The 25,618-nt window shown below is 37.3% G+C and overlaps 5 protein-coding genes across 5 annotated transcripts in view; 1 reads left to right on the forward strand and 4 right to left on the reverse strand.

Annotated features, from left to right (window-relative positions):
- LOC103516088 (guanine nucleotide exchange factor MSS4) overlaps window positions 1-4,673 on the reverse strand; it is a 7,783-nt gene extending 3,110 nt beyond the window's left edge. Inside the window, exon 1 of the mRNA XM_008481039.3 lies at window positions 4,601-4,673. The gene's annotated coding sequence lies outside the window, so the exon portion shown is untranslated. The remainder of the gene's footprint in view (window positions 1-4,600) is intronic.
- Window positions 4,674-7,364: 2,691 nt separating this feature from the next.
- On the reverse strand, window positions 7,365-14,195 carry LOC103516090 (probable prefoldin subunit 4). The gene is made up of 4 exons (XM_008481044.2): window positions 14,050-14,195; window positions 13,400-13,504; window positions 11,235-11,354; window positions 7,365-8,230 (listed from the first exon to the last, which is right to left on the reverse strand). The coding sequence occupies exons 1-4, from the start codon at window positions 14,071-14,073 to the stop codon at window positions 8,078-8,080; spliced, it is 402 nt and encodes a 133-aa protein (XP_008479266.1). The 5' UTR covers window positions 14,074-14,195; the 3' UTR covers window positions 7,365-8,077.
- Window positions 14,196-15,456: 1,261 nt separating this feature from the next.
- On the forward strand, window positions 15,457-16,947 carry LOC113470280. Its single transcript, XM_026828589.1, has 4 exons — window positions 15,457-15,595; window positions 15,758-15,934; window positions 16,048-16,629; window positions 16,712-16,947. The coding sequence occupies exons 1-4, from the start codon at window positions 15,508-15,510 to the stop codon at window positions 16,945-16,947; spliced, it is 1,083 nt and encodes a 360-aa protein (XP_026684390.1). The 5' UTR covers window positions 15,457-15,507.
- Window positions 16,948-19,504: 2,557 nt separating this feature from the next.
- On the reverse strand, window positions 19,505-24,281 carry LOC103516092 (L-asparaginase-like). Its single transcript, XM_026828590.1, has 8 exons — window positions 24,236-24,281; window positions 22,539-22,606; window positions 21,765-21,950; window positions 21,487-21,600; window positions 20,546-20,749; window positions 20,166-20,290; window positions 19,801-20,014; window positions 19,505-19,634 (listed from the first exon to the last, which is right to left on the reverse strand). Exons 1-8 carry the CDS (start codon window positions 24,279-24,281, stop codon window positions 19,506-19,508), a joined length of 1,086 nt encoding a protein of 361 aa, XP_026684391.1. The 3' UTR covers window position 19,505.
- Window positions 24,282-24,731: 450 nt separating this feature from the next.
- The window catches only part of LOC103516093 (zinc finger C2HC domain-containing protein 1C-like), a 2,169-nt gene continuing 1,282 nt past the window's right edge, over window positions 24,732-25,618 (reverse strand). The window contains exon 2 of the mRNA XM_026828591.1: window positions 24,732-25,362. Within this exon, the coding sequence (XP_026684392.1) occupies window positions 25,064-25,362 (299 nt within the window). The 3' untranslated portion in view covers window positions 24,732-25,063. The remainder of the gene's footprint in view (window positions 25,363-25,618) is intronic.

Below are 25,618 nucleotides of genomic sequence, written 5' to 3' on the forward strand. Positions count from 1 at the left end.
CCCTTAATAGGGCAGAGCATATAGGAGGTGAAATTTATAGGGAGGAGACCGTTTTAGGGGTAAACACCCCCCAAAGAATCCCATTTGTGTGGGCATTTACATTGAGTCTTACGAAGTGGTTTTGAGTTTAGGGGTAAAGTACACACCATATGGCGTTGGAATTTTTCGTGTACCTTTCAACATAAATTTTGGCCTTTCTTAAAGGCCGAAAGCCCACACAAATGTTTTCTTACGATACATATTTGGAATCAGGGCATCAAGCCGGATCGAATGGCATTGGAATTTTTTGTGTACCTTTCAACGTAAATTTTGTCCCAAAATGGCCTTTTTCAAAGGCTTCTTAAAGGCCAAAAGCCCACGAAAAAGTTTTCTTACAAAGTGGTTTTGATCAAAGTCTGGGGGCACAGTTAGTTTAAACTCAGTTTAAATTTTCACACTTATCACATGTTTAGAGTGAACTTAGCAACCAACCTTACACTCATATTTATGAACAAAAATGGAGGAGTTGCAATTGGGAATATATTATTAATAAAAGGTTGTAAAAAGTTGTGAAAAATCCAAATCTGAGGTCAAAACTCTGAAAAAGTAACTTTAAAAGGTCAAAAATTCAATTTAATTGCCTTTCTATTGAAAAAGTTCAAAGAGTTGTGATGTCAGATTTCACATCAAAATGTGTAAAAATGCTTGCACACAAACAAATTAATTGCCTTTCTATTGAAAAAGTTCAAAGAGTTGTGATGTCAGATTTCACATCAAAATGTGTAAAAATGCTTGCACACAAACAAACAAAGTGGGGGTCATGAATTATGATGTCATCGCCTACAGAAGTGTATGCTGTGACGTCAAACTTTGCGATTTACCAGTATTTTTTAAATTGATTTATCTCGGTATCTAGAAGTTGTAGAAGAAAAAGAAAAATTCCGTTGGTCCTCATTTTTCCTGCTCTATGACTTTGAAACATCACCCAAGTAAGTGCAACTGATCTATTGTCGGTCTGATATCAGTCTCAAGCAAATTTTGGCCATAGATAGGGTCTAGACCTAGGATCATCAACCCCTCTTGCTTATTTAGATAGGTACACTTAAAAATTTTGTTATGAAACCTGAGAACAAGAGGGATTTTAGTATGAGAAGGTTGGTTCAAGGCCCCTTTTTCATTCCTACACCACATCAATGCAAAGTCAACACCACATTGATGTTTTTCTCTTAACTCCCCCTCCTGTGCCCTAAATCACCAAAGTATGGAAAAGTATTTACATTTCCATATTTCTTTTTTCATTCCTACACCACATCAATGCAAAGCCAACACCACATTGATGTTTTTCTCTTAACTCCCCCTCCTGTGCCCTAAATCACCAAAGTATGGAAAAGTATTTACATTTCCATATTTCCCCATATCTGTTATTGACTTTGAATATCTGATGATCATTCCTAATCTTTTATATGCCTTTTTTTCTATGTCTACGTATGCTGTGACGTCAAACTTTGCGATTTACCAGTATTTTTTAAATCGATTTATCTCGGTATCTAGAAGTTGTAGAAGAAAAAGAAAAATTCCGTTGGTCCTCATTTTTCCTGCTCTATGACTTTGAAACATCACCCAAGTAAGTGCAACTGATCTATTGTCGGTCTGATATCAGTCTCAAGCAAATTTTGGCCATAGATAGGGTCTAGACCTAGGATCATCAACCCCTCTTGCTTATTTAGATAGGTACACTTAAAAATTTTGTTATGAAACCTGAGAACAAGAGGGATTTTAGTATGAGAAGGTTGGTTCAAGGCCCTTTTTTCATTCCTACACCACATCAATGCAAAGCCAACACCACATTGATGTTTTTCTCTTAACTCCCCCTCCTGTGCCCTAAATCACCAAAGTATGGAAAAGTATTTACATTTCCATATTTCGATATGATTCGTCCAAATTCAAAATTCTGCTTTTTCATTGGCTATTACACTTGTAAGATACTTTTCCTTACGTTGGTGATTTAGGGCACTGGTGTATATGTCTGAGTGAATGCTGCATGCTAACTATGTCTACTCTGTGTTCGTCAAAATTTAGATCATTCTGGAATATCACCCCCAAATCTTTTATTCGTGTTTGGCTTTGGAGGGTTACGTTATCTAACTTGTAATCAAATTTAATTTTCTTGGTTTTATATGAGATGACGCAACATTTTTCAGGATGAAAATTAAGTCCTACACTAGAGAGCCATGTTTGTATTGCATTAAGATCTTCTTGCAATTGTTGGCAATCTTTTATCGTTTCTACAGCTTTAAAGATTTTTAGATCGTCCGCATATAAAAGAACTTGAGAATGTTTTACGTGTTCGTGTAGGTCGTTGTATGTATATGAGTATGAATATGAGACTTGAAATTTTTGACCCCTGAACAACGCCCGAAGGGGGAGAAAGGGGTTGAGACTTACATTTCTTATATAGGACATATACTTTCCTGTTCTGTAGGTAACTAACAAACAGCTTAACTAGGGGCGGTGAAAAACCGCTGCTTATTAGTTTACTTATGATACTATCATGGGAAATGCGGTCGAAACATTTTTGGACATCAGTGTAGCAGACGTCGACCTGGATGTTGTTTTGGATAGCGCGGGCAGTAAAATCTGTGAATTCCACTAAGTTCGTGACTGTGGATTTGGATTTAACAAATCCGTGCTGTTGATCTGACACATAATTGAACACATGTGTGCTTATCTTATTGTAAATAATGGACTCATAAAGTTTTGCCATTATATTTAGGTTTGAAACGGGACGATAATTATCTACATGATTATCCGACCCTTTTTTTGGGATCGGTTTCACCACGGACTCTTTAAATGATGTGGGGAAAATAGCAGTTCTTATGGATTTATCAAAAATGGCTGCTATTGGTTTGGCTAGGATATTAGCAAACTTTTTGAAAAATGAGGGAGGAATCCAGTCTGGCCCTGGAGGTTTGTTCTGGTTCATATTTTTTATTTCTGTTAACACGTCTTTTTCGGTAATCTTATCTATGTGTAAGTGACTACTCGTATTATTGTTTACTGCAGACTCAACATTTGTACTGTAAGAGGCTTTTGTTTTATTATAGCATTTTGCAAAGTGTGTTGCAAATGTATCCGCTATTTTTTGGGGTTCCGTTATTTCTTGTCCTTCATAAAGAAGACAATTCTTTTCCGTTTTTTTTCTTTTATCTTTTGTAAAGTTCCAAAAAGATTTACTTTCCCCTTTTTTAATATCTTGCGTAATTTTTTTAATGTATTCTTCTTTCCGATTTTTTTTTTCTTTTATCTTTTGTAAAGTTCCAAAAAGATTTACTTTCCCCTTTTTTAATATCTTGCGTAATTTTTTTAATGTATTCTTCTTTTATCTTTTGTAAAGTTCCAAAAAGATTTACTTTCCCCTTTTTTAATATCTTGCGTAATTTTTTTAATGTATTCTTGGTAGTTTAATTTAATCTGTTTTTTTACTCTTTTCCTTAGATTGTTATACTCATCTGCTTGTTTATTTGATCTTTCTTTAATTTTCGTAACCTCTCTTTTCGAAAAAAAAAAAAACATTTTTTTTGCCTCTTTGTGCCACCACAACGGAAATTTTTGTTTTTTATTTTGTGAAAATTTCTTTGATTGTTCAGGCATGGATGTGCTCAAAATATCCATCTTTCTTTAATTTTCGTAACCTCTCTTTTCGAAAAAAAAAAACATTTTTTTTTGTCTCTTTGTGCCACCACAACGGAAATTTTTGTTTTTTATTTTGTGAAAATTTCTTTGATTGTTCAGGCATAGATGTGCTCAAAATATCCTTTTATAAAAATAGTCTGTCAGACTTAAAAAACGTTTGACATATTCGGATTCAGTGACTGGTGACTGCAAAAAACCCCAAAATTGATATTCATTCATTGATGCTTGTCCATTATAATTATGTGGACACAGCTTTAGATAGTGATCTGCTTATAAAAATAGTCTGTCAGACTTAAAAAACGTTTGACATATTCGGATTCAGTGACTGCAAAAAAACCCCAAAATTGATATTCATTCATTGATGCTTGTCCATTATAATTATGTGGACACAGCTTTAGATAGTGATCTGCTGTAACTTCCCCAAAATTGATATTCATTCATTGATGCTTGTCCATTATAATTATGTGGACACAGCTTTAGATAGTGATCTGCTGTAACTTTATAAATGAACCAGTCAGATTATTCACGCCACGAGTTAAACTTGGTTTTCCAGCATAGTTAGCTTAGTTGATAGTGCGTCTGCCTAGTAAGCGCTAGGCCGCGGGTTCGATTCCCGCCCGAGGCGGATTTTATCCTGATGGTATAATGTTCGTTCTCGGAACGGCTGGCTTTCTCCTATACTGTCTGCCTTCTATCTTTGATTCCGGGACGATAAGACCATAGCAGTTACAGTTCCCTCTGTCAAACCTCTTAAAAAAAAAAAAAAAAAAAAAAAAACCACTCTCAGTGGCACTGATCAGGTCCGCCTGTCAGGTCTACCTGATACCTCATGAGTACGCACACTATCATTTAAACCTGACAGGTACGGGCTGAACTACCTACAAGTTATTCTTAAATGGTTGATTAATAGAGAACTTTTCTTTATTACCCTCTCCAAGAAGATATTTTTGATGATGAATGATAAAATGATGATTGTTTTCAGTTTGGTGTTTGGAGTTTGGACTTTGATGGCGACAAGTTTTTTTCTCTTCCAACAGAGGTGAAAAATTTTTCACTCAAATCCAAAAATATCCAAAAGAAAAGGAGGGGAAGTGAATAATAAAATACAAAAAATGGACGAAATGGAAAAATTTTCACTTTTTTCCAACATTGCCACAAAATAAAATACGCGTATTGTACGGTAATCTTATGTGTCCAATCTGGCAACACTTTATTCACTTTAAAAAAATACGACTATCGCCAGAAAAGCCGACGGCAGACTGGAGATATGGTGATAAGGGTGAAGGGTGATGGAGTTTTTGAGCGCACCCGCAAAGATGTACACAACTACAAACTCAAAATCAGCTGATTTGGGGAGCGCACCCGCAAAGATGTACACAACTACAAACTCAAAATCAGCTGATTTGGGGTCTGTGCCTTCACTTGACCCAATGAGATTGCGGGTTGCGGGTGTGGTTACCTATCTATTGGTCAGACATAAGTTGCAATTGCAACAGCAAGCGTGTTGTCGCAACTTGGAAACAAAAAATGTAAACAATGGAGGAGTTGCAAATGGGTAAAAATGGAGGAGTTGCAATTGGAGGTCGATTCCTACGTAAAAAGTTGTGAAAAATCCAAATCTGAGGTCGAAACTCCGAAAAAGTAACTTAACAAGCTGGGCCCGTCCCTCCGGGAATTTTTTAGCCCGTAGTTTATTCGATCATGGTTAAAGAATACCTTTGTACCTACCTAATACAAGCTGGGCCCGTCCCTCCGGGAATTTTTTAGCCCGTAGTTTATTCGATCATGGTTAAAGAATACCTTTGTACCTACCTAATATGTTTAATATTCAGTTTATTATCATTCTTGATTTGATTTTTTGATTTTACTTTCATGTAATGATTTAAAATCAAGAGTCGATTAAAAGTTGTGGAAAATCCAAATCTGAGGTCGAAACTCCGAAAAAGTAACTTAACAAGCTGGGCCCGTCTTTCCGGGAATTTTTTAGCCCGTAGTTTATTCGATCATGGTTAAAGAATACCTTTGTACCTAGACCTACCTAATATGTTTAATATTCAGTTTATTATCATTCTTGATTTGATTTTTTGATTTTACTTTCATGTAATGATTTAAAATCAAGACTAGAGCCCGTTTTCCCTTTATTCCCAATAAAAGGTTTAAGTCACCCATCCATTTATTGGCCTAGCTCGGCGTAGCTTAACATAGGTGACGCTAAAGCGGTCTTAAATGATCGACTGAAGTGTTATCTAAAACTTTTTTTTATTTTTAAGAGGTTTGACAGAGGGAACTGTAACTGCTATGGTCTTATCGTCCCGAAATCGAAGAGAGAAGGGAGACCCGTGTTCGATTCCCGGCGGGGTCAAGAAATTTGTATCATGCAAATGATTGATTCCGTGACTGGCCGTTACGGGGCCCACTCAGCCTCGTGTGGAAAATGAGTAGCTATGTAATATAAATGCGCATAGCGACCGGTGCCAGCATGGTAGGTAATTGGGAGCTGGATTATTGCGATATATGTATTTGGAAAAATCCTACAATGCTGCAGTGAGCACCAAAGTTGTGATATAGTAACACAAAGAAAAGACATTTTTATTTCTTACACCTCGGACCGAGGGCGTTTGGCGGCTACGGCCGTCCGGAAAATCTAAATTGGGCCAAAATTTACGTGAAAAGGTACACGAATAAGTCCAACGCCATATGATGCGCACTTGGCCCCTAAACTCAAAACCACTTCGTAAGAAAACTTTTTTGTGGGCTTTCGGCCTTTAAGAAGCCTTTGAAAAAGGCGATTTTGGGACAAAATTTACGTTGAAAGGTACACGAAAAATTCCAACGCCATTCGATTCGGCTTAATCCCCCGATTTCAAATATGTGTCGTAAGAAAACATTTGTGTGGCTCTGTCTCTCACTTCACTATTCCTTTTAATTAAATCCACGAAAATTTCTCCAGCACCATTTCTCTCCACTCGTAACATCTTAATCATCATCGGCTTCCAGTTTAATGTGGTTTCCAAACTTGGCGTACAGGTGAGTTTTCAGATCCGACATCACAGTCTTGATCGATGACATGGTCTGCTCTATGCTCGCTATATCACTCTTGATGTTCTGTCGGGACTCTTCCAATGATTTCTATCGGGTGAGATATAAGACTTACCTACCTACCTACCTTTTTAATACAATGCTTAATTTATTACCTATAATTATTTTCCGAGGGTGATTTATACATCTACTCGACTTTATGCCGGTTTTTTAGGTGAGATACGGGTGGGTACCAAGTATTCTCATCTCTTAGCTCAAGAATTTTCACACTATTCGAGTTGTGTTCAGAATCACAGCTATATTTGTATTAGTATGTAGTATGTACACATTTTTCTTTATATTAAGGGTTTTCAGGCTTTCATGGAGATTGAGTGGGATAATGCCTGTGGAAGACAACACTATCGGGTGGTACTTAATGCATTAGGGCTGGCCTAGACTCCAGGCTTGTCATTATATTGTATGTAGTTGCTGTAATTTCGACTTTTGTTTAAAATTTTATTGTAAGTATTTATTATGTACCTATGTGTATTGTGTACATTGAATTATGTATAATTAATAAGTTGTCCAAATAAATAAAACGGACGTTACAATATGCATTCAGAGTTTTCTTTTCTTTTTCTTAATTTTATTGAATATAGTAAACAAGTTATTCTGCAGCTAAGCCCAATGCCACAACTTGGAAAGTTTGATCTAAGGATATCATCTAAGCATCAAATATTATGTGTTGAACAATATGATTCAGCATTTTAAATGCTGCTATTTAAAAAGGAAAAGGCTAAGAAGAACACAAAGTACTTTGTTATTTATGCATTGAAGAAAACCTTTCAGTGACAAAGGAGTAATGATAATGACTGACTGAGTTAATCTACAGTTTACAGAACCATTTAGACCTGGAGCTGAGGTCGGAAAACTCATGTGGGAAGGTACAAAATTTTTGACCATTGCATGTGGTGCGCAAAGTCGAGAACAAATAGAAAACCCATTTCTTACACCTCGGACCGGGGGCGTATGGCGGCTACGGCCGTCCGGAAAATCGAAATTGGGCCGAAATTTACGTGGAAGGGTACAGGAATAATTCCAACGCCATACGATGCGCACTTGGCCCCCAAAGTTAATTCCACTTCGTAAGAAAACTTTTTTGTGGGCTTTCGGCCTTTAAGAAGCCTTTGAAAAAGGCCATTTTGGGACCAAATTTACGTTGAAAGGTTCACGAAAAATTCCAACGCCATTCGATCCGGCTTAATGCCCTGATTTAAAATATGTGTCGTAAGAAAACATTTGTGTGGCTCTGTCTCTCACTTCACTATTCCTTTTAATTAAATCCACGAAAATTTCTCCAGCACCGTTTCTCTCCACTCGTGACATCTTAATCATCATCGGCTTCCAGTTTAATGTGGTTTCCAAACTTGGCGTACAGGTGAGTTTTCAGATCCGACATGACAGTCTTGATCGATGACATGGTCTGCTCTATGCTCGCTATATCACTCTTGATGTTCTGTCGGGACTCTTCCAATGATTTCTATCGGGGGAAAGAACAAGAATGGGGGAGTTGAAACTTTTGCCATGATGAAGCCTTAGCTGATTTCAGGACATTAAAACTATTAAAAGAGTCTTAAAATTATTAACCTGCCACCAAGGCATAGTGGTCAAGACGCTTGCCTTGCTTGCCTGTTAAGGTTAGGTGGTAGGGAACGCCTCCGGTGTTAACCTTGCTTAGAGGTTACCTCCAACTCAAGAGTCTATCTATATAAATAAAATTGTAGATTTGTCTGTACATTGCTTAGAATCGTGAAATTTTTGGTTATTCTTACTCCTTATGCATCCAAGATTCCAAAATTCACATTAAAAAAATTTCCGTCTGTATGTATGTGTGTATATCTGTCTGTTACACTAAATAGACCTTTGGTTTTCCTTTTTTCACGCAAAAACGGCTCGACCGATTTTGATGAAATTTTGTGGTTGTTAAGAAAAGTACTCCGGGTGACATAGGCTACTTAAAATTGTCACATTCCATCCTGATTCAAAATGGCAGCGATTCAAAGTTATGCCTATTATTTAAGCTGCACAACAAGTGAGGAAGTGCAACAACAGATTACAGCTTGGACTAGAAATGCAAGACAATATGGTCTCATCTTCAGTCAAGAAAAGAGTGCTAGCTCTGTACGGAACAACAAGTGAGGAAGTGCAACAACAGATTACAGCCTGGACTAGAAATGCAAGACAATATGGTCTCATCTTCAGTCAAGAAAAGAGTGAGGTTCTTGTTTTAAATCGGTGTGGAAGTGAAGAAGACGAAATAGATATGGACGGTGTCAACCTGAAAAAAGCGGATAAATTTAAATACCTTGGAAGTACATTGTCAAAAAACGGAGAACTAGATATAGAAATAATGGAAGTCACAGCGGAGACTCGAACCCTCAACCCTCGACTTGTCTGTCCGGTAGCACGACCGCCAACCCCTCCCAATATTCTTTTAAATCGAAACGGTCCATACCTGTGGTAAGGTGTTCTCTCCCCCTCTCTATCTTACTCTCTCACTTGTTTCATCTCTTTCCTAGTTCCTTTTCTCTTTCCTTCTTATATCCTTTTGCTCTCTCTTTTGCACTCGCCCATTAGCATTACAACAGCACTCTCTCGCTCTCTCTCCCTCCTTTCTTCTTCTGCTCTCTTTATTTTTTACTCATCTCTTAGTATTAAAGCACCTTTCTCTTGCAGTCTCTCTCTCTCTCTCTTTCTCTCTCTCTCTCTCTCTCTCTTTCTGTCCCCCCTCCTATTTCCTTTCTCTTTCGCTCTCCCTTATTGGTAAGTAATTAAGCACCCGAAATCTCTTCCTCCTTCCCCCTCTCCTTTCTTGCCCTGTCTTTCTTTTTGTTTCTTTATCTCTCTCCTCCTCTCTTTCTTTGTTGAAAGAGAAAAAAATATATGTATTCTTGAAAGAATTTATATTCCTTACCATTTTCTTATTCTTTTTTTCACTTCAGCTTTCCTTCCTTCTTCTTTCTGTTGTGTCGTGAGCTTCCATCATTGTATTTTCCAATAGGTGACTCACCATCATAAACCCTCGTATTATTTCTACAAACGTTTTGTTGTCATTGCAGGAAGTTGGACATAAAGCCTCAGATTTTCCCTGGCGGTACAGACAGCCGATATATCAGAAAGGTAAGTGATTTGAACCAAGGACTTGCAGTTTGCAAATCCAGTGTAGTAACTCTGCATACTGAGGTGCCCAAATTGCAAGGCCGGAACTTACCAATCCTATTGGACACGCGGTCGAACTCAAAGCTTTTAGAATAAATAAATAAATTTCTTCTTCTCCAGTGTTAATAAACTTGGGTTGGTAAGTTCATACAAGCTTAACCTGACTTTTAGCGCTGTTTATCAAAACACCATATATTTAGTACCTATTTATATACTTTTTTTTTTTTTTTTTTATAGAACAAGAATGGGGGAGTTGAAACTTTTGCCATGATGAGTCTTAGCTGATTTCAGGACATTAAAACTATTAAAAGAGTCTTAAAATTATTAACCTGCCACCAAGGCATAGTGGTCAAGACGCTTGCCTGTTAAACAGGAGGGCATGGGTTCAATCCCAAGCAAGGTATGGAATTTTATCCTCATGTATTTGAGAATTTGACCACAAAATGGAGCTCTAATGGTTAGGTGGTAGAGAACGCCTCCGGTACAGGGCATGGGTTCAATCCCAACCAAGGTATGGAATTTTATCCTCATGTATTTGAGAATTTGACCACAAAATGGAGCTCTAATGGTTAGGTGGTAGAGAACGCCTCCGGTATTAACCTTGCCTAGTGGTTACCTTCCACTCAAGAGTCTATCTATGTAAATAAAATTGTAGATTTGTCTGTACATTGCTTAGAATCGTGAAATTTTTAGTTATTCTTACTCCTTATGCATCCACGATTCCAAAGCATTGCTTGGAATCGTGAAATTTCTAGTTATTCTTACTCCTTACGCATCCACGATTCCAAAAATCACATTAGAAAAATTTCTGTATGTGTGTATGTCTGTTACGCTAAATAGACCTTTGGTTGTCCTCTTTTCACGCAAAAACGGCTCGACCGATTTTGATGAAATTTTTTTGTGGTTGTTAAGAAAAGTATCCGGGTGACATAGGCTACTTAAAATTGTCACATTCCATCCTGATTCAAAATGGCGGCGGTTCAAAGTTATGCCTATTATGCTGCACACTGTAGGACGTGTCAGGCTCCGGGTGATATAGGCTACTTAAAATCGTCACATTCCATCCTGATTCAAAATGGCGGCGGTTCAAAGTTATGCCTATTATGCTGCACACTGTAGGACGTGTCAGGGAGCGCGTAGCGCGACCGTGTGTGTGTGTGTGTGATGGGTGTGTGTGGTGTGATGGGTGTGTGTGGTGTGATGGATGTGTGTGGTGTGTGTTTGTGATGGGTGTGTGTATGATATGGGTGTGTGATGGTCCCGTACAAAGGACGGGTCAACCACTAGTAAAAAATATGGTGAGTATAGAATTTTTTCTCTCTTACCTTTGTGTCTTCTAGGTTTTGATACAGAAAGATTTCTCCCATGAGGAATGGAAACATTTCATCATCGTCAAGAACCATGTCCAATTCTTCAAATGCATCTTGCAAATTTTTCAATTCATTCTGAAAAGTAAGAAATTAGAAAGTGAATGAGAAAGATTTTTTTCCTAGCAATCTCAGAAGATTTACATCCAGCATTCTCATGGTTGGATTTACAAAGTGAGTTTAAACTCCATTTGAGTTACTCTTGGAGTCTTGGGCTAGAAAATCTGATTAGCTGTTATTATTATTATTATTATTTTTTTTTTTCAACAATTTGATTGGCTAGAGTTATTTTTTTTTTATTTATTTTTTAAAGAGGTTTGACAGAGGGAACTGTAACTGCTATGGTCTTATCGTCCCAAAATCAAAGAGAGAAGGAAGACAGGACAAGACACGTCGATCCTTGAAATTTGGGGCCCCCAAAGTTGAACGGGGCCCCCGTTATGATCTTTCAAACCATTACGATCCCCTAATCCCTAATACAATTGCCACGCATATCAATACATATTCATATGCGTGGGAATAAATCTATTGTTCTGTTTCAAAGGTTCAAAATCAACCAAAGGTGAATCTTTTGTTTTGTTTAAAAGGTTCAAAATCAACCATTCTTTAGAGTGATTGACAGGTTTTGTAATAGTGTCACCTTTTTTTTTTTTTTAGATACTTATAAGATAGATACCTATAGATAGATTGATTGGTATTTGCAATTCAGTATTCTGTCTGTATCCTTGCTCAGACATATGAAATTCTTATACTTGTCTCCCTTGACAGGTTTAGAACTCGGGCTTTACATTACATTAACCTTCTGTTGGGTGCAATGCTAAACCTAACACATTCAGGTGCAAATTGGTGTCTCATAGAATGTGTTGTATGGGCGGCAGAAGGACTGTTGCCTTCCTCACAATCCCTTGCATTTCAGCAGGGGAATTTGGGAATGCTAAAAGCCTACTGTATGCTGTGTAAGTTACCTACCACCTGGCTGGTTAACATCAACAAAATACCAACAAGATACCATAAATTTCAAATAACGGGTACTTACTGGAGTCGCCACTTTAGAAGTCATCTTTTCAAGAAGAGTGGATCAGCTTTTCAAGGGTAGAAATCGAAAATTTCCAATTTTCTAAAGAAAAATATTCTAAAGTCCAAATTTTGAATTCACACTTTTTTGAAATTTCGCGCTTATCCTTATCCAAAAAGTAAACAAGCCGTTGCGCGCTCTAGCGGGTGCTGAAGGAAGTTCCAGAGATACGCTGTAGCTTGTAGCGCGCTCTAGCAGTGTCTTGAAAAAGTACGAGAGATAAGTTTTGTTAAAAAAAAAACTTTTTTGAAATTTTTCAAAAGTTCTTGATTGATTTTATAATATAAGATAGATACCCACATAAGACGTGTAGATAGTTTTATTTCTGTTTTGATACATTTCAGTAGGTTACAAAGGGTATTACATGTATTACAAAGGGTTACCCATTCATACATAGAATTGCCCAGAAGACATTTTTTCAAAGCAGGACATTTTTCTAAATCGTAAATTTGTCCAAAATTCAAATAGGTACCAAGTTAAACAACAATTGTACAATTGCCACGCATATCAATAAATATTCATATGCATATGCGTGGGAATAAATCTATTGTTCTTTTTCAAAGGTTCAAAATCAACCAAAGATAAATCTTTTGTTTTGTTTAAAAGGTTCAAAATCAACCATTCTTTAATTTTATTCTTTAGAGTGATTGACAGGTTTTGTAATAGTGTCACCTCTTTTTTTTTAGATATAGGTACCTACATAAGACATGTAGATAGTTTTATTTGTTTTGATACATAATTATGTATTACATAGTGTTACCCATGCATACATAGAATTACCCAGAAGACATTTTTTCAAAGCAGGACATTTTTCTAAATTGTAAATTTGTCCAAAATTCAAATAGGTACCAAGTTAAACAACAATAATTGTTGATATGAAAGGACGTTATTGTTAAAGTCTCAGCTTAGGCAAAAGAATCTGAGTGAGGTCTACAGTTCTGATATGAAAGGATGTTACTGTTAAAGTCTCAGCTTAGGCAAAAGAATCTGAGTGAGGTCTACAGTTCACAGAACCACTAGTAAACTGTGCTAGGAGATCCTGCCATACCTCTTTCACTTTAAGTTCATCTTTGTAATCCTCCAACTTAGCATTGTGCTTGGCAAACTGATTGATTTTCTGCTGGTCTTCAAATGTGATATGAACATCGGAGTCCTGAAATATGAAATATTTACCAAAAGGGCGTAAGTGTGACAAGTTACACGATTTGACACAATACATCCAATAGATTAGATTAAGTATGCTGTACAGGCCAACCTGTCAATACTAAACAAAAATTGAAACTGACCACGTATCAAGGAAGGTAAATGAGGAAAAGTCACAAGACCAATCCCCCCCAGTGCTGCATATCAGAAAAAAATTTAGGTAGTCACTTCATCTCACAGATGAATTGCACCCGACAGAGGGTTAAAAAGGGGGACATTTCAAACAAAATTCCTGTGTGTGCAGTCCAGTACATAGGACTGACTATTGCACCCACTAAATCAGGTTTTCATATGATGATGCCAAGACAAATATCAAAGAAATTGGTGTCTCATAGAATTTATGGGCGGCAGAAGGGCTGTTCCCTTCCTCACAATCCCTCGCATTTCAGCAGGGGAACTTGGGAATGCTAAAAGCCTGTATGCTGTGTGAGGTACCTACCACCTGGCTGGTTGAGATCAACAAAATACCATAGATTTCAAATAATGGGTACTTACTGGAGTCGCCACTTTAGAAGTCATCTTTTTAAGAAGAGTGGATCAGCTTTTCAAGGGTAGAATCGGTAGAAATGGAAAATTTCTAATTTTTTAAAGAAAAATATTCTAAAGTCCAAATTTTGAATTCACACTTTTTTGAAATTTCGCGCTTATCCGCTCGGATTTTTTTTCAAAAAGTAAACAAACCGTTGCGCGCTCTAGCGGGTGCTGAAGGAAGTTCCAGAGATACGCTGTAGCCTGTAGCGCGCTCTAGCAGTGTCTTGAAAAAGTACGAGAGGTAAGTTTTGTTGATAAAAAAAAACTTTTTTGAATTTTTTCAAAAGTTCTTAAAAGTTCAGCTTTTTTTGCTGAGCCCAGTGGAAATGGCATTTTTCCTGAGGAGCACGAGTAGTTTATTGAATTTCAGAGCTGTCCACATCCAACTACGTAAGTAATCTTTAAATTACCTTCGAAAGCTCGAACTTTTGGAAATCTAACCTAAAAAATGGTAATTTGTTTTGGGTAAGGAAAGATTCGAATCCCGTTGTTGTAGATCTCTTTTGAAGAGGTAGTAAGTTCCTGGAAAAGTAGTTTGAAGTTCAGAAATTCAGTGAAGAGTACTTGTTACACGTTACACTTGACTTTGTTCACATTCAGCTGTGACTTGGTTACATAACACCCTCTGAAGTGGCACATAAAACACAGAACTCAGTGCCTACAACAAAAGATTCAAATCCCGTTGTTGTAGATCTCTTTTGAAGAGGTAGAAAGTTCCTTGAAAAGTAGTTTGAAGTTTAGAAATTAAGTGAAGAGTACTTGTTTTGTTACACTTGACTTTGTTCACATTCAGCTGTGACTTGGTTACATAACACCCTCTGAAGTGGCACATAAAACACAGAACTCAGTGCCATTATTATTATTTTAAAGAGGTTTGATAGGGGGATCTGTAACTGCTAGGGTCTTATCGTCCCGAAATCGAAAAGAAGGAAGACAGGATAGGAGAAAGCCAGCCGTTCTGAGAACGAACATTATCCCGCCAGGATAAAATCTGCCCCGGGCGGGAATCGAACCCGCGGCCTTGCGCTTACAAGACGCGCTACTAACCAAGCTAACTGGGCTGGCTCAGTACAATGTTTGTTACAATACAAGGTAAGGCCGTTTTCCGAGTATCAGGTATTGTTTCTAGCTGTGAAACAGAAATAGCTGTTTTCTTAACAAGAGGTTTGCTAGAGGGAACTAACTGTAATTATACCAAGGCCTTAAGGTAGGTTTACACGCTCAAGCCCTTTACACAAACTGGCTTGCGCATGCCGTTCTGATCGGTTTGCACAAAACTGTAAAGCAGCGCGCAGACTGATCATACACTTCCAACACTTCAGACATTTCCGACAGATTTTGTATTTTGCTTCCTATGTTAAGTAATTTAACCACCACAGTGCTGTCACCAATTTTATCAACAGCTTGTTCAAACTGACAGTCATGTCTGCCACAAATCAAGAAAGTAAAGAAGAGATCCTGCAGGTAATGAACAAAGTACTCGGAAAACAAGATGAGAGACTTTTGAAACCAATCTTGGATTGTGAAGACTTTAACCACCACAGTGCTGTCATCAATTTAATCAACAGCTTGTTCAAACTGACAGTCATGTCTGCCACAAATCAAAGTAAAGAAGAGATCCTGCAGGTAATGAACAAAGTACTCGGAAAACAAGATGAGAGACTTTTGAAACCAATCTTGGATTGTGAAGAGTATAAATCCGCTATAGCCAATGAGTTGTATGAAGACCTTGTCAAGCTTGTCATTGACCACATTGAGGGCAAAGTTCAGGAAGCCAAACTGTTCCGAAGGCAGTTGGAATTCTACGAGAATATTCTATGTGAACTTGCAAAGATATCATCAAGTGAAGGTATGCTCCTCACTCTCATTGAATACGGGACTGAAAATTCCAATGATGTTTTCCTCATTTTACTCAAACTGAGAATATTCTATGTGAACTTGCAAAGGTATCATCGAGTGAAGGTATGCTCCTCACTCTCATTGAATACGGGACTGAAAATTCCAATGATGTTTTCCTCATTTTACTCAAACCCCTGACACTTTTGTTTGATAAGATCATCAACAAGTGTACATGTATCCAATGGTGTTTTCATATGATTGAGAATAAGCTGTCAAGTTTGACCATGGACAATCATAAATTGGAAGGAGAAGAATTGACTCTGCTCGAGGTGGACAATGACGTGGAAATGATAACAGAGATGTACACGGAGTCATTCAAGTTCTACGCCTTTATCAATGATAACCATTACGAGGATGATTTGAAACCTGCACTTGTTTGTTCCCTGGTGACAATCCTTGGTAATCCAATGGTGAATGCAGATTTAGAGAAGAAGGACAATGGGTCCTGTTCAAGCCTGTACATTTTAGCCGAGAAAATTGTTCATTTGATTTGTAAATTAATCAAGAACCCTGTCAGCTTTTATAATTGTGTATCCCTGAATGAAGAATTAAGGAGTTGTAAAAGTAGCATTCTAGAAAACTTGAGTCAGTCCCTTCAGAGTTCACTTATTTTTCCATTGGAAGAATTTCCATCAAGTGGTTTAGTTGTGTTTTATAGAAATGTATTAGGGGAAATTTTCAAAGCCTAAAAAATGGAAAAAGAATTTATTTCCATCATGTGGTCTAGCTAATTTCTATTACCTTCTTTACTGTGAGAATATGTCTGATATTCCCAAAGTCTACAGCTCTGTTTATTTATTTGTACAAAACATTAGTCTTAGCCAGCATTTGATCAGTAGTTTCTCTTACCTGTGTATCAACAAGGGTTTAAAATTGATAGAATCCAATCTAGCTTGGATTGATGACAACTCGCTCTCAACTCTAGAAATGTTTCAGGTGAATGGGCTATTGAACATTATGTAGGTATTGTTTTTTTGTTGCTTGCTTGTTTGTTATCGTCTCACACTATCTACTACCTACCTGCACATTATATAGCATATATTATGGCAGACACGGTGGGCTTATTACAGATTGTATTATTATATTAGGTACCTATTATAGATTTAGTTTTAGTTTAGATTAGTACGTAGCCTTAACATTGTACCACATACAATTGTATATTTGTACAAATAAAATTGATTGATTGATTGATAATTATTCGATAGGTACCTAGTAGGTACAATGGAAAATAAATACCTACAAAATATAAAATAGCTACCTAATGTACGTACCTACTTTACTTAGGTAGGTATCTTCGTAGAATTAATTCTAAGTAGATATAATTTTCTAAATCCCAATATAATACCTAATAACAATAATATTCAGCCCTTGTCCAACAGAAAATTACCTACTTGTGAGATATGACCCTTTTAGGATCACTCTGAGATCAGAAGTACATTCATATTTTAACTTGATTTTCAAAATTTGCCTACAAGAACTTGTAATGTCTTTCCCTAAAAATCGATTACCTAATAGAAATTGCATACATGATATGTACTGAATAAGTAATGTATTCATCTCGACATCTTGTATGATTTCGACCTTTACTCCTGCTTACTTACTTCATAACAACAAATCGCGTTACTAGGAAACCCAAAGATCCTGCAAAGGCTGAAATAACACTACTCCCCATTGACTAAAAATCTACATTGTGTCACTTCTCATTATTAGCTAGTGGGAAAGGTCGTTAGGAACTAATAACACACCACGTGACCACTCTTCTCCACCACCTAGCTAACCAATGAGAAACGACACAACTTGGTGACTACATGGCAACATGGCATCAGACTGGAGACGCGCCCTGGTGTTCAAAAACTGAACTGAGCAGCCTCTCCCTCCTGATAGCCAAAGCCAAGACCGAGGTCAGGCACGTCTTGCAAGTTACGAGATATGTTCCCAGTGGCATGGATAGTGTCGTAAGGAATGTATTCCAGCATGTGATCATGAGTCACGGTTTGCAACTCGTAGGATTCCATCAGGAGGTTGGGTTCACCACAGCTAAACACGGTGAAGTCTGGGTTCAATGGGACACTACTGTTGACGTTTCGCACGGAAGGGACAATGTCGCCAGGTTTGGCATAGTTGAGCTTTCTCATTTTGGCAGGAGTGAGATGGTCGTGGTTGTGGTTCTTAGCATGCTTCCTTAGGCTGCTAGGGTCAGTATAGCGCTTGGTGCAACCCTTGTACATACACTTGTAGGGTCTCTGAAAACAAACAGGAATAGAAGGAAATTATCACCATGTTGTTTGAAATTGGCTACAATTAAGCAATGGTTTCTTGAACACATAATAAATTGAGCTAGATGATGATCTACAAATACTTTGATTTTTTTTTTTTTTTTTTTTTTTTTTTTAAGAGGTTTGACAGAGGGAACTTTAACTGCTATGGTCTTATCGTCCCGAAATCGAAGAGAGAAGGAAGACAGGATAGGAGAAAGCCAGCCGTTCCGAGAACGAACATTATCCCATCAGGATAAAATCCGCCCCGGGCGGGAATCGAACCCGCAGCCTAGCGCTTACAAGGCAGACGCACTACCAACTAAGCTAACTAGGCTGGCTTCTTTTAGAAGAATGACCTAATGGACAAGTTCCCGACATTTGAAAACAACAACAAACTTTTTTTCTTGCAGACAGAAAATGCATTCACTTAACGTGTGTTCAATTTGAGCAATCAACTTCGTCATCGAGCGATTCAAACTCATCTTCTGAGAACTCGAAAGATACAGACAAGAGTGATAATGAAGCAGACATTCGCAACACAATCCTTGAGGCGTCTCTGCCGTTTGTGCACAACTATGGGTGGTCGAAAACCGCCATATCTGCAGGTAAATAGTTAAAATGGGGTTAATGTAAATCAGTAAAGAAATTTATCAGGCAGACCTTAGGGTTAAACGGAACGGGTTCCTGTCCCCTTATTAAACAGAAATAGCGCCTGTACTTAACCATGGGAAATCCAAGATTCTCTAGTATGCATTCCGCCTTAGTTTTCTCTTGATGATGTTTCGAGGCAACCTCTGTGGCCGAGTGGGTATCACACTAGGCTTGTACACCGGAGGTCCTGGGTTCGATTCCCGGCGGGGTCGAAGTTTTTTCAGCTTTGTGCTTGGAGTACGGGGTGCACTCAGCCTTGTGAGGACATTTGAGTAACTACTTTAATCAAGTGGCGACCAGTGGCGGCATTACCAGTGTAAGATTGATAATTAATGAGAATTAATAGTAAAGGAGACACTCGTTTTTTTTTTTTTTTTTTTTTTATTGTGTTTCTCCCCCCCCCACGTTAATTGAACTCTTCAAGGTTATTTGAGGAAACCTCGTTTCTACACATGTGCAGTAATGAGTTTTCATCAAATAATGTTAAAGAGTTCAGTTAAGAGGACGCTGATTTTGGTTGCAAAAACTCGCTATTGGTATTTCTAAATTTTAGCAGCTATACAGTGACGTCAAACCGCTATCAAACATCTGATTCAGTGAGAGAAAGTACACTCACCTATCTTTTTCATGGACACTGGCTCCATTGAGGAGTAAATATTTGACAATGTCCGTATGACCTTCACAGCATGCAATGTGCAGAGCTGACCTTTGATCTGCGTCCTTGATAGATAGATCCGCCCCCTGAAATAGAGATGGAACGCCATCAATATCAAGTTTTTGGGTTATTTCTTGAGGTAAACTAGAATTTAGAGCGAATGGTAGTGCTCCCTGAGGTCTCTCTGAAGCACTTAGAGATTAATGTAGTTAAGTGCGGGTTCATTGAAAATTCGTAAACGATGTTACTTACGTAGCCTTTAATTTCTTCCATTCGCTTCAAATCACCCGTCATGACAGCAGATTGTAACATTGCAGGAAATAGAACAGATCTCAAATCATCCTTGTCTTTCTCCGTTGTCAAGTTTAGCAGTCGTACAACTGCCCCAACCAAGTCGTAGCCTCCTTCGGTGCTTTTTTCTGATGTCAGCTCTCCTCTTATATTGGTCAACACCGTTAATTGAACTCTTCAAGGTTATTTGAGGAAACCTCGTTTCTACACATGTACAGTAATGAGTTTTCATCAAATAATGTTAAAGAGTTCAGTTAAGAGGACGCTGATTTTGGTTGCGAACGCCGCTATCAAACATCTGATTCAGTGATAGAAAGTACACTCACCTATCTTTTTCATGGACACTGGCTCCATTGAGAAGTAAATATTTGACAATGTCCGTATGACCTTCACAGCATGCAATGTGCAGAGCTGACCTTTGATCTGCGTCCTTGATAGATAGATCCGCCCCCTGAAATAGAGATGGAACGCCATCAATATCAAGTTTTTGGGTTATTTCTTGAGGTAAACTAGAATTTAGAGCGAATGGTAGTGCTCCCTGAGGTCTCTCTGAAGCACTTAGAGATTAATGTAGTTAAGTGCGGGTTCATTGAAAATTCGTAAACGATGTTACTTACGTAGCCTTTAATTTCTTCCATTCGCTTAACTTAGAGATTAATGTAGTTAAGTGCGGGTTCATTGAAAATTCGTAAACGATGTTACTTACGTAGCCTTTAATTTCTTCCATTCGCTTCAAATCACCCGTCATGACAGCAGATTGTAACATTGCAGGAAATAGAACAGATCTCAAATCATCCTTGTCTTTCTCCGTTGTCAAGTTTAGCAGTCGTACAACTGCCCCAACCAAGTCGTAGCCTCCTTCGGTGCTTTTTTCTGATGTCAGCTCTCCTCTTATATTGGTCAACATGATCTGGGAAAATGCAAATTCAACAAGATTGTGCTTTATTTAATTTATTCCCCAGTAACCCTTCTTTTATCTCGGTCCGTCTCTTTTAATCTACCTTTTCCGCTTAGCTCGTGTTCTCTTTCCTTTGAACTGTCGTACTCTTTTGCATTTGTCTATTTTACGCGTACCTGCTGATGTTTATAATTCAAGAGATGGTAGAGATACTCAAGGGGGCAGTTCACTCAAGATTTATCCCTCTTACTCTTACCTTCATTCTGCGTGTCTACATGTTCCATTATTCTCTCTTGTTTTGAATTACAAAGCTTCAAAACGTTTGTTTTTTAGTCCGTCCTTCCTTTATTATTACAATAGTAATAAAAAGGTATAAGGGACGGACTATTGTATTCGCTTCGGTGTCTGTGATTCTGCGTGTCTACATGTTCCATTATTCTCTCTTGTTTTGAATTACAAAGCTTCAAAACGTTTGTTTTTTAGCTCCTGTTTGTATTTACTTACCGTTTTCTTCTTTTCCAACGTCCAATCAGATTTTGACAATACGTATGACAACTTAGTCAGGGCGGATTCAGGTGTCATATCATAGCCTGTTATCACTCCAACATCGGTAAGGCTCTGTAAATCAACACATAAAAATATTTCAGTACTTTTCTTTCTCAGAAAATGTCTGTCCCCATAGAAGGACTTATCCAAACCTGGTCGACCTATATATCAACCTCATTTTTCTCCTGTTTGTATTTACTTACCGTTTTCTTCTTTTCCAACGTCCAATCAGATTTTGACAATACGTATGACAACTTAGTCAGGGCGGATTCAGGTGTCATATCATAGCCTGTTATCACTCCAACATCGGTAAGGCTCTGTAAATCAACACATAAAAATATTTCAGTACTTTTCTTTCTCAGAAAACCTCGCAAATTAGATAGATAGATAGTAACTTTTTGGTATGTAGATAGGTATATGATATTAATATTATCATTGCTAGTGTAATCTTCTAAGACACAATAAAAGCGCTGTCCCTTACCTTTCCGGTCTCGTATATATTGGAAGTGGTACCTCTGCTGCACTGAGAACAATTGACAATAATGACTCCTCTCTCATTGGCAGACTTCAATAACTCTAGCAGATCTGCTCGGTTTGATGGAAAGTTACCAGAACCATATGTTTGTAAGATGACCCCATTCATTGGAGGTTCTAAGAAGGACTTAACCTGTAAAATGATAAATTGGATACGATAGGTGTCATTTGAATGCCAAAAAGTGTCAATATACAATCTCTTGTTAACTTTTTTACAACTAGTACAAGGTCTACATATTTCTACATTTTCTACAGATATCATTTGACAAGAAATTTATATGAGTTTCAACTTTAAAAGTTGTCTGCCCTATGATCGGACAACTTGGCTTGTTAAAAGGTAAATTCAGACACTTGTCAACAAGCAATGCAATAAACCTGTCAACTCATTGTTATTTGTTTTGTTCTTCCTTCCTTCCGGAGTTTTCGAAATTATTTCCCTCCATTTCATCACTCTTTCTTTTGTTGTTGTGTTTTGTTATTTTATTCTTCCTTCCTTCCGGAGTTTTCGAAATTATTTCCCTCCATTTCATCACTCTTTCTTTTGTTGTTGTGTTTTGTTATTTTATTATTCTCTGTTCGCAATTGTTTTAAATATGTAAATCATTGGATATAAGATAACATGATATTGTACTTATCTTTATCTATGGACATAACTAGCCTGTTCTCATCTTTATCTATTTCATTTATATCATGACCTATGTATGTCCATATCCATACATACCGTTTGATAAGTAATAATGAATATAACTAGCCTGTTCTCATCTTTATCTATTTCATTTATATCATGACCTATGTATGTCCATATCCATACATACCGTTTGATAAGTAATACTCAAACACCCTATACCACGGACTCGTTAGCACTCCCAACGTGACTGGGGCCAAACTAAACAATGTGGAGTTAATGAAAATAAAATATTCACACTAGCGAGCATAGTAATCTTGCGCATTGAACTCTTGCTCCTTATGTATCGCGTTTTTTCCGCGGTATCCGCGGTTTGTTCGCGGTATCCGCGGTTTGTTCGCGGTATTCGCGTTTTGTTCGCGGTATTCGCGTTTTGGACGGACTAAAAAGAGATTATAAAAGAGATCAAGCACAAGTCAATGAACTTATTATTTTAAAGAACTAAATATTTAGGTTACGAGGGTAAAATATTGATCTATTCCGTGACCATAAAAAAGTTTGACCCGTATAAGCTTTTCTAAAAACACGACTTTTAAATTGACCGAGTGTTAAGGTTATCAGCACGGTTTTTATTGTTTTCGTTATCTATCACCTCTTTTATTACATACGGATTTTTCGATACTTTTAATTGAGTGATAATGTAATAAAAGGATGTGATAATTTGATGACAAAAAACCCATTAGATCTGATAATAACGGACACCTTGAAGACACCTCTCTAATTTTGATTTGGTCTCAGCAATGTAGGTAGATGTTCAAACAATTTCCAAACTAAAAAATTACATTCAACAAGTCCTCGGCACTATCTACTGAGATACATATCTGCAAAAGCACCAATTGTAAACAAAGTACCCAAAATCTAATTATCTGCCTGATTAGAAAATCGAGAGCTTTGAACGATTAATTGCCTGTGGAGAAAGTACGATGACATGTGCTTAATTTAAAATTTTCACCATCAAAATCGGCAAATACATACGAGTATGTATGTGAATTGAGTGAAGTAAAGAAGGCACTAAATTTACTAATTTGATTCAAACACCCTATACCACGGACTCGTTAGCACTCCCAACGTGACTGGGGCCAAACTAAAAACTAAACAATGTGGAGTTAATGAAAATAAAATATTCACACTAGCGAGCATAGTAATCTTGCGCATTGAACTCTTGCTCCTTATGTACACGCAGAAACTTTCTCGTGTGACCGCAAGATTCGTGTACACGATGTCATTTTATTGTTTTTGGGGGTCTAATTTCCTATTTTTGAATCCAAATTGAGGTACCTAAGTACCTATTTTTACATGTATATTCTACGTAGAGGTATTTAAAACTTATAGGTAATGGGTCTGTGTAAAATTGTATAAATAGTACGTAAAAATACCCTACCACCTCGTTTAGACGGCGGGAGTAAAGGGACTTTTCAGTCTCATTCTGGCAGGATAAACAGGGTATATTCTATTCTACCTTAGATCTACATATACTGGGTATCTATATTTACATATTTTCACGAAAATAACATTGCCATAATTAATTTATCTTCATTGAAGTCCTCATTGACACAAATAAATTGGAAATGTCACAACATATAAATAGGTATGTGTGAATAATTTAGCACTTCACACGTTATCTCCGATCACGTGATAACATTTCGTGCATCCATCAACATCTACATCTACATACCAATCTATTTGATACATGAGAATAACTAATACATAATATGTACGATTTAGGTAAATACCTCCCAGTACCCACATACTGGATATAATGTAAACAATCGGATGCATCATTTAATTGAATACCTTGCTTATTTAATTACACCACTTAATCAAAATAACAATTTCATTATGAACCATTACGAGTTTTATCGGAATGAATGAGGAAATGAACCTTATACTGTAGCTATGGCATTCGTATAAAATAATAGATATTGCTCATAAATACTCGTAGATAATATTATAATATGAGTTGTTACTGTTTGAAGTCCATTGAACGTATGTATTATTAGCAGGGTGTCTACCAGGGTGGAAAGCCGGGAATTGTCAGGGAATTTCATGGAGACTGGAAAAGTCAGGGAATTTCTCACAATTGACAAAAATCCAAAAAAGTCAGGGAATTTTTCAAAGCCTAAAAAAAAGAATTTTCGGTCCATAAAAAAGTATGCAACCTTGAAGCATATCCGTAGAGCTTATCCCACATCCAGCATTAAAAAAAAAAAATAATAATAAACAAACATGTAGGTAGATATTTCCTTCTTTCCAATCATGCTATATTTGAAATAGTTGAATACTGCCGCCAATGCACAGCTTACAGTTTTAGAATGCATTAGAAAGCTTTTTCAAAATGCTCGAGAGTTAAAAAGCAAAGTACAAAAGATAAAAGTGTTTGTAAAAAACTTATGAAATACATTTCCTCCCACAATTAGTTTTCTGTAGGTACAATACCTTTCGGTAACTGTAAAAAAATGTCATAAAAATAGAAAAATCTTATTTTTAAAATTAATATCACAATAAAAATGTATCTACAAAATTGCGCAAAGTTAACTGACTGAGCTGATTGGAATTTAGTGTCAGCGTCTGACGGTAGACTTTTGGGCTTTGCCCGGTGCGGGTTTATTGTGACGCATGTTGGCACATTTGGGTATATGTCGTTCGGCTGCACTCTCACTGAACTTCCGACCACAATGAGGACAGGGCACCAAGTCGGAAGTGTCCATAGGGGGTGGTGGGGGTAGGTCCCGAACATCACCACCATTCTTAATGAAGTCTTGTGCTTGTTTCGCCGCCCGAATATTGGCGATGAATTCTTCGTGCTTTTTCCTCCAGTTACTCTTCGCGGGTTTCTGTGAAAATGAAGAAAAGCAAGGGTCTTAGTAAAAATTCTTTGGTAGGCAGCTTAGAAAACTATGCATGTAGGTAAAAGCAAATGAATGTAAATCAAATGGATGTTTCAACCGGCAATTAGCAGCATGTTCCTTCTACAACACGTACCTACAGGTGGTCTAAACTTTTTTACTAGGTGTTTTTTTACTACCTACTCCATTTTTTTTTTTTTTTTTTTTTTTTTTTACCCATTAATGGAAATTTTTTTCCCCTTCCCCCTGGGGGGGGGGGGGAAATTTTTT

The sequence above is a fragment of the Diaphorina citri genome, unplaced genomic scaffold, assembly GCF_000475195.1.
Source record: "Diaphorina citri unplaced genomic scaffold, Diaci psyllid genome assembly version 1.1 scaffold1487, whole genome shotgun sequence".
Lineage (NCBI taxonomy): Eukaryota > Metazoa > Arthropoda > Insecta > Hemiptera > Psyllidae > Diaphorina > Diaphorina citri.

Bases quoted from the DNA above. Each gene is read 5' to 3' on its own strand.
- LOC103516090 (XM_008481044.2), bottom strand. From the start codon at position 14,073: ATGACTTCTAAAGTGGCGACTCCA. The intron at 13,505-14,049 runs GTAAGTACCCAT...TTCATATTTCAG, and splicing joins CTTCTAAAGTGGCGACTCCA to GACTCCGATGTTCATATCAC. The intron at 11,355-13,399 runs GTATGGCAGGAT...CTTACTTTTCAG, and splicing joins ATGAACTTAAAGTGAAAGAG to AATGAATTGAAAAATTTGCA.
- LOC103516092 (XM_026828590.1), bottom strand. From the start codon at position 24,281: ATGCATCCGATTGTTTACATTATATCCAGTATGTGGGTACTGGGAG. The intron at 20,015-20,165 runs GTGAGTGTACTT...ATAACCTTGAAG, and splicing joins AGTGTCCATGAAAAAGATAG to AGTTCAATTAACGGTGTTGA. The intron at 19,635-19,800 runs GTAAGTAACATC...TCTCTATTTCAG, and splicing joins TGGAAGAAATTAAAGGCTAC to GGGGCGGATCTATCTATCAA.
- LOC113470280 (XM_026828589.1), top strand. From the start codon at position 15,508: ATGTCTGCCACAAATCAAGAAAGTAAAGAAGAGATCCTGCAGGTAATG. The intron at 15,935-16,047 runs GTATGCTCCTCA...CATCGAGTGAAG, and splicing joins AAAGATATCATCAAGTGAAG to GTATGCTCCTCACTCTCATT. The intron at 16,630-16,711 runs TTGTGTTTTATA...CATGTGGTCTAG, and splicing joins ATTTCCATCAAGTGGTTTAG to CTAATTTCTATTACCTTCTT.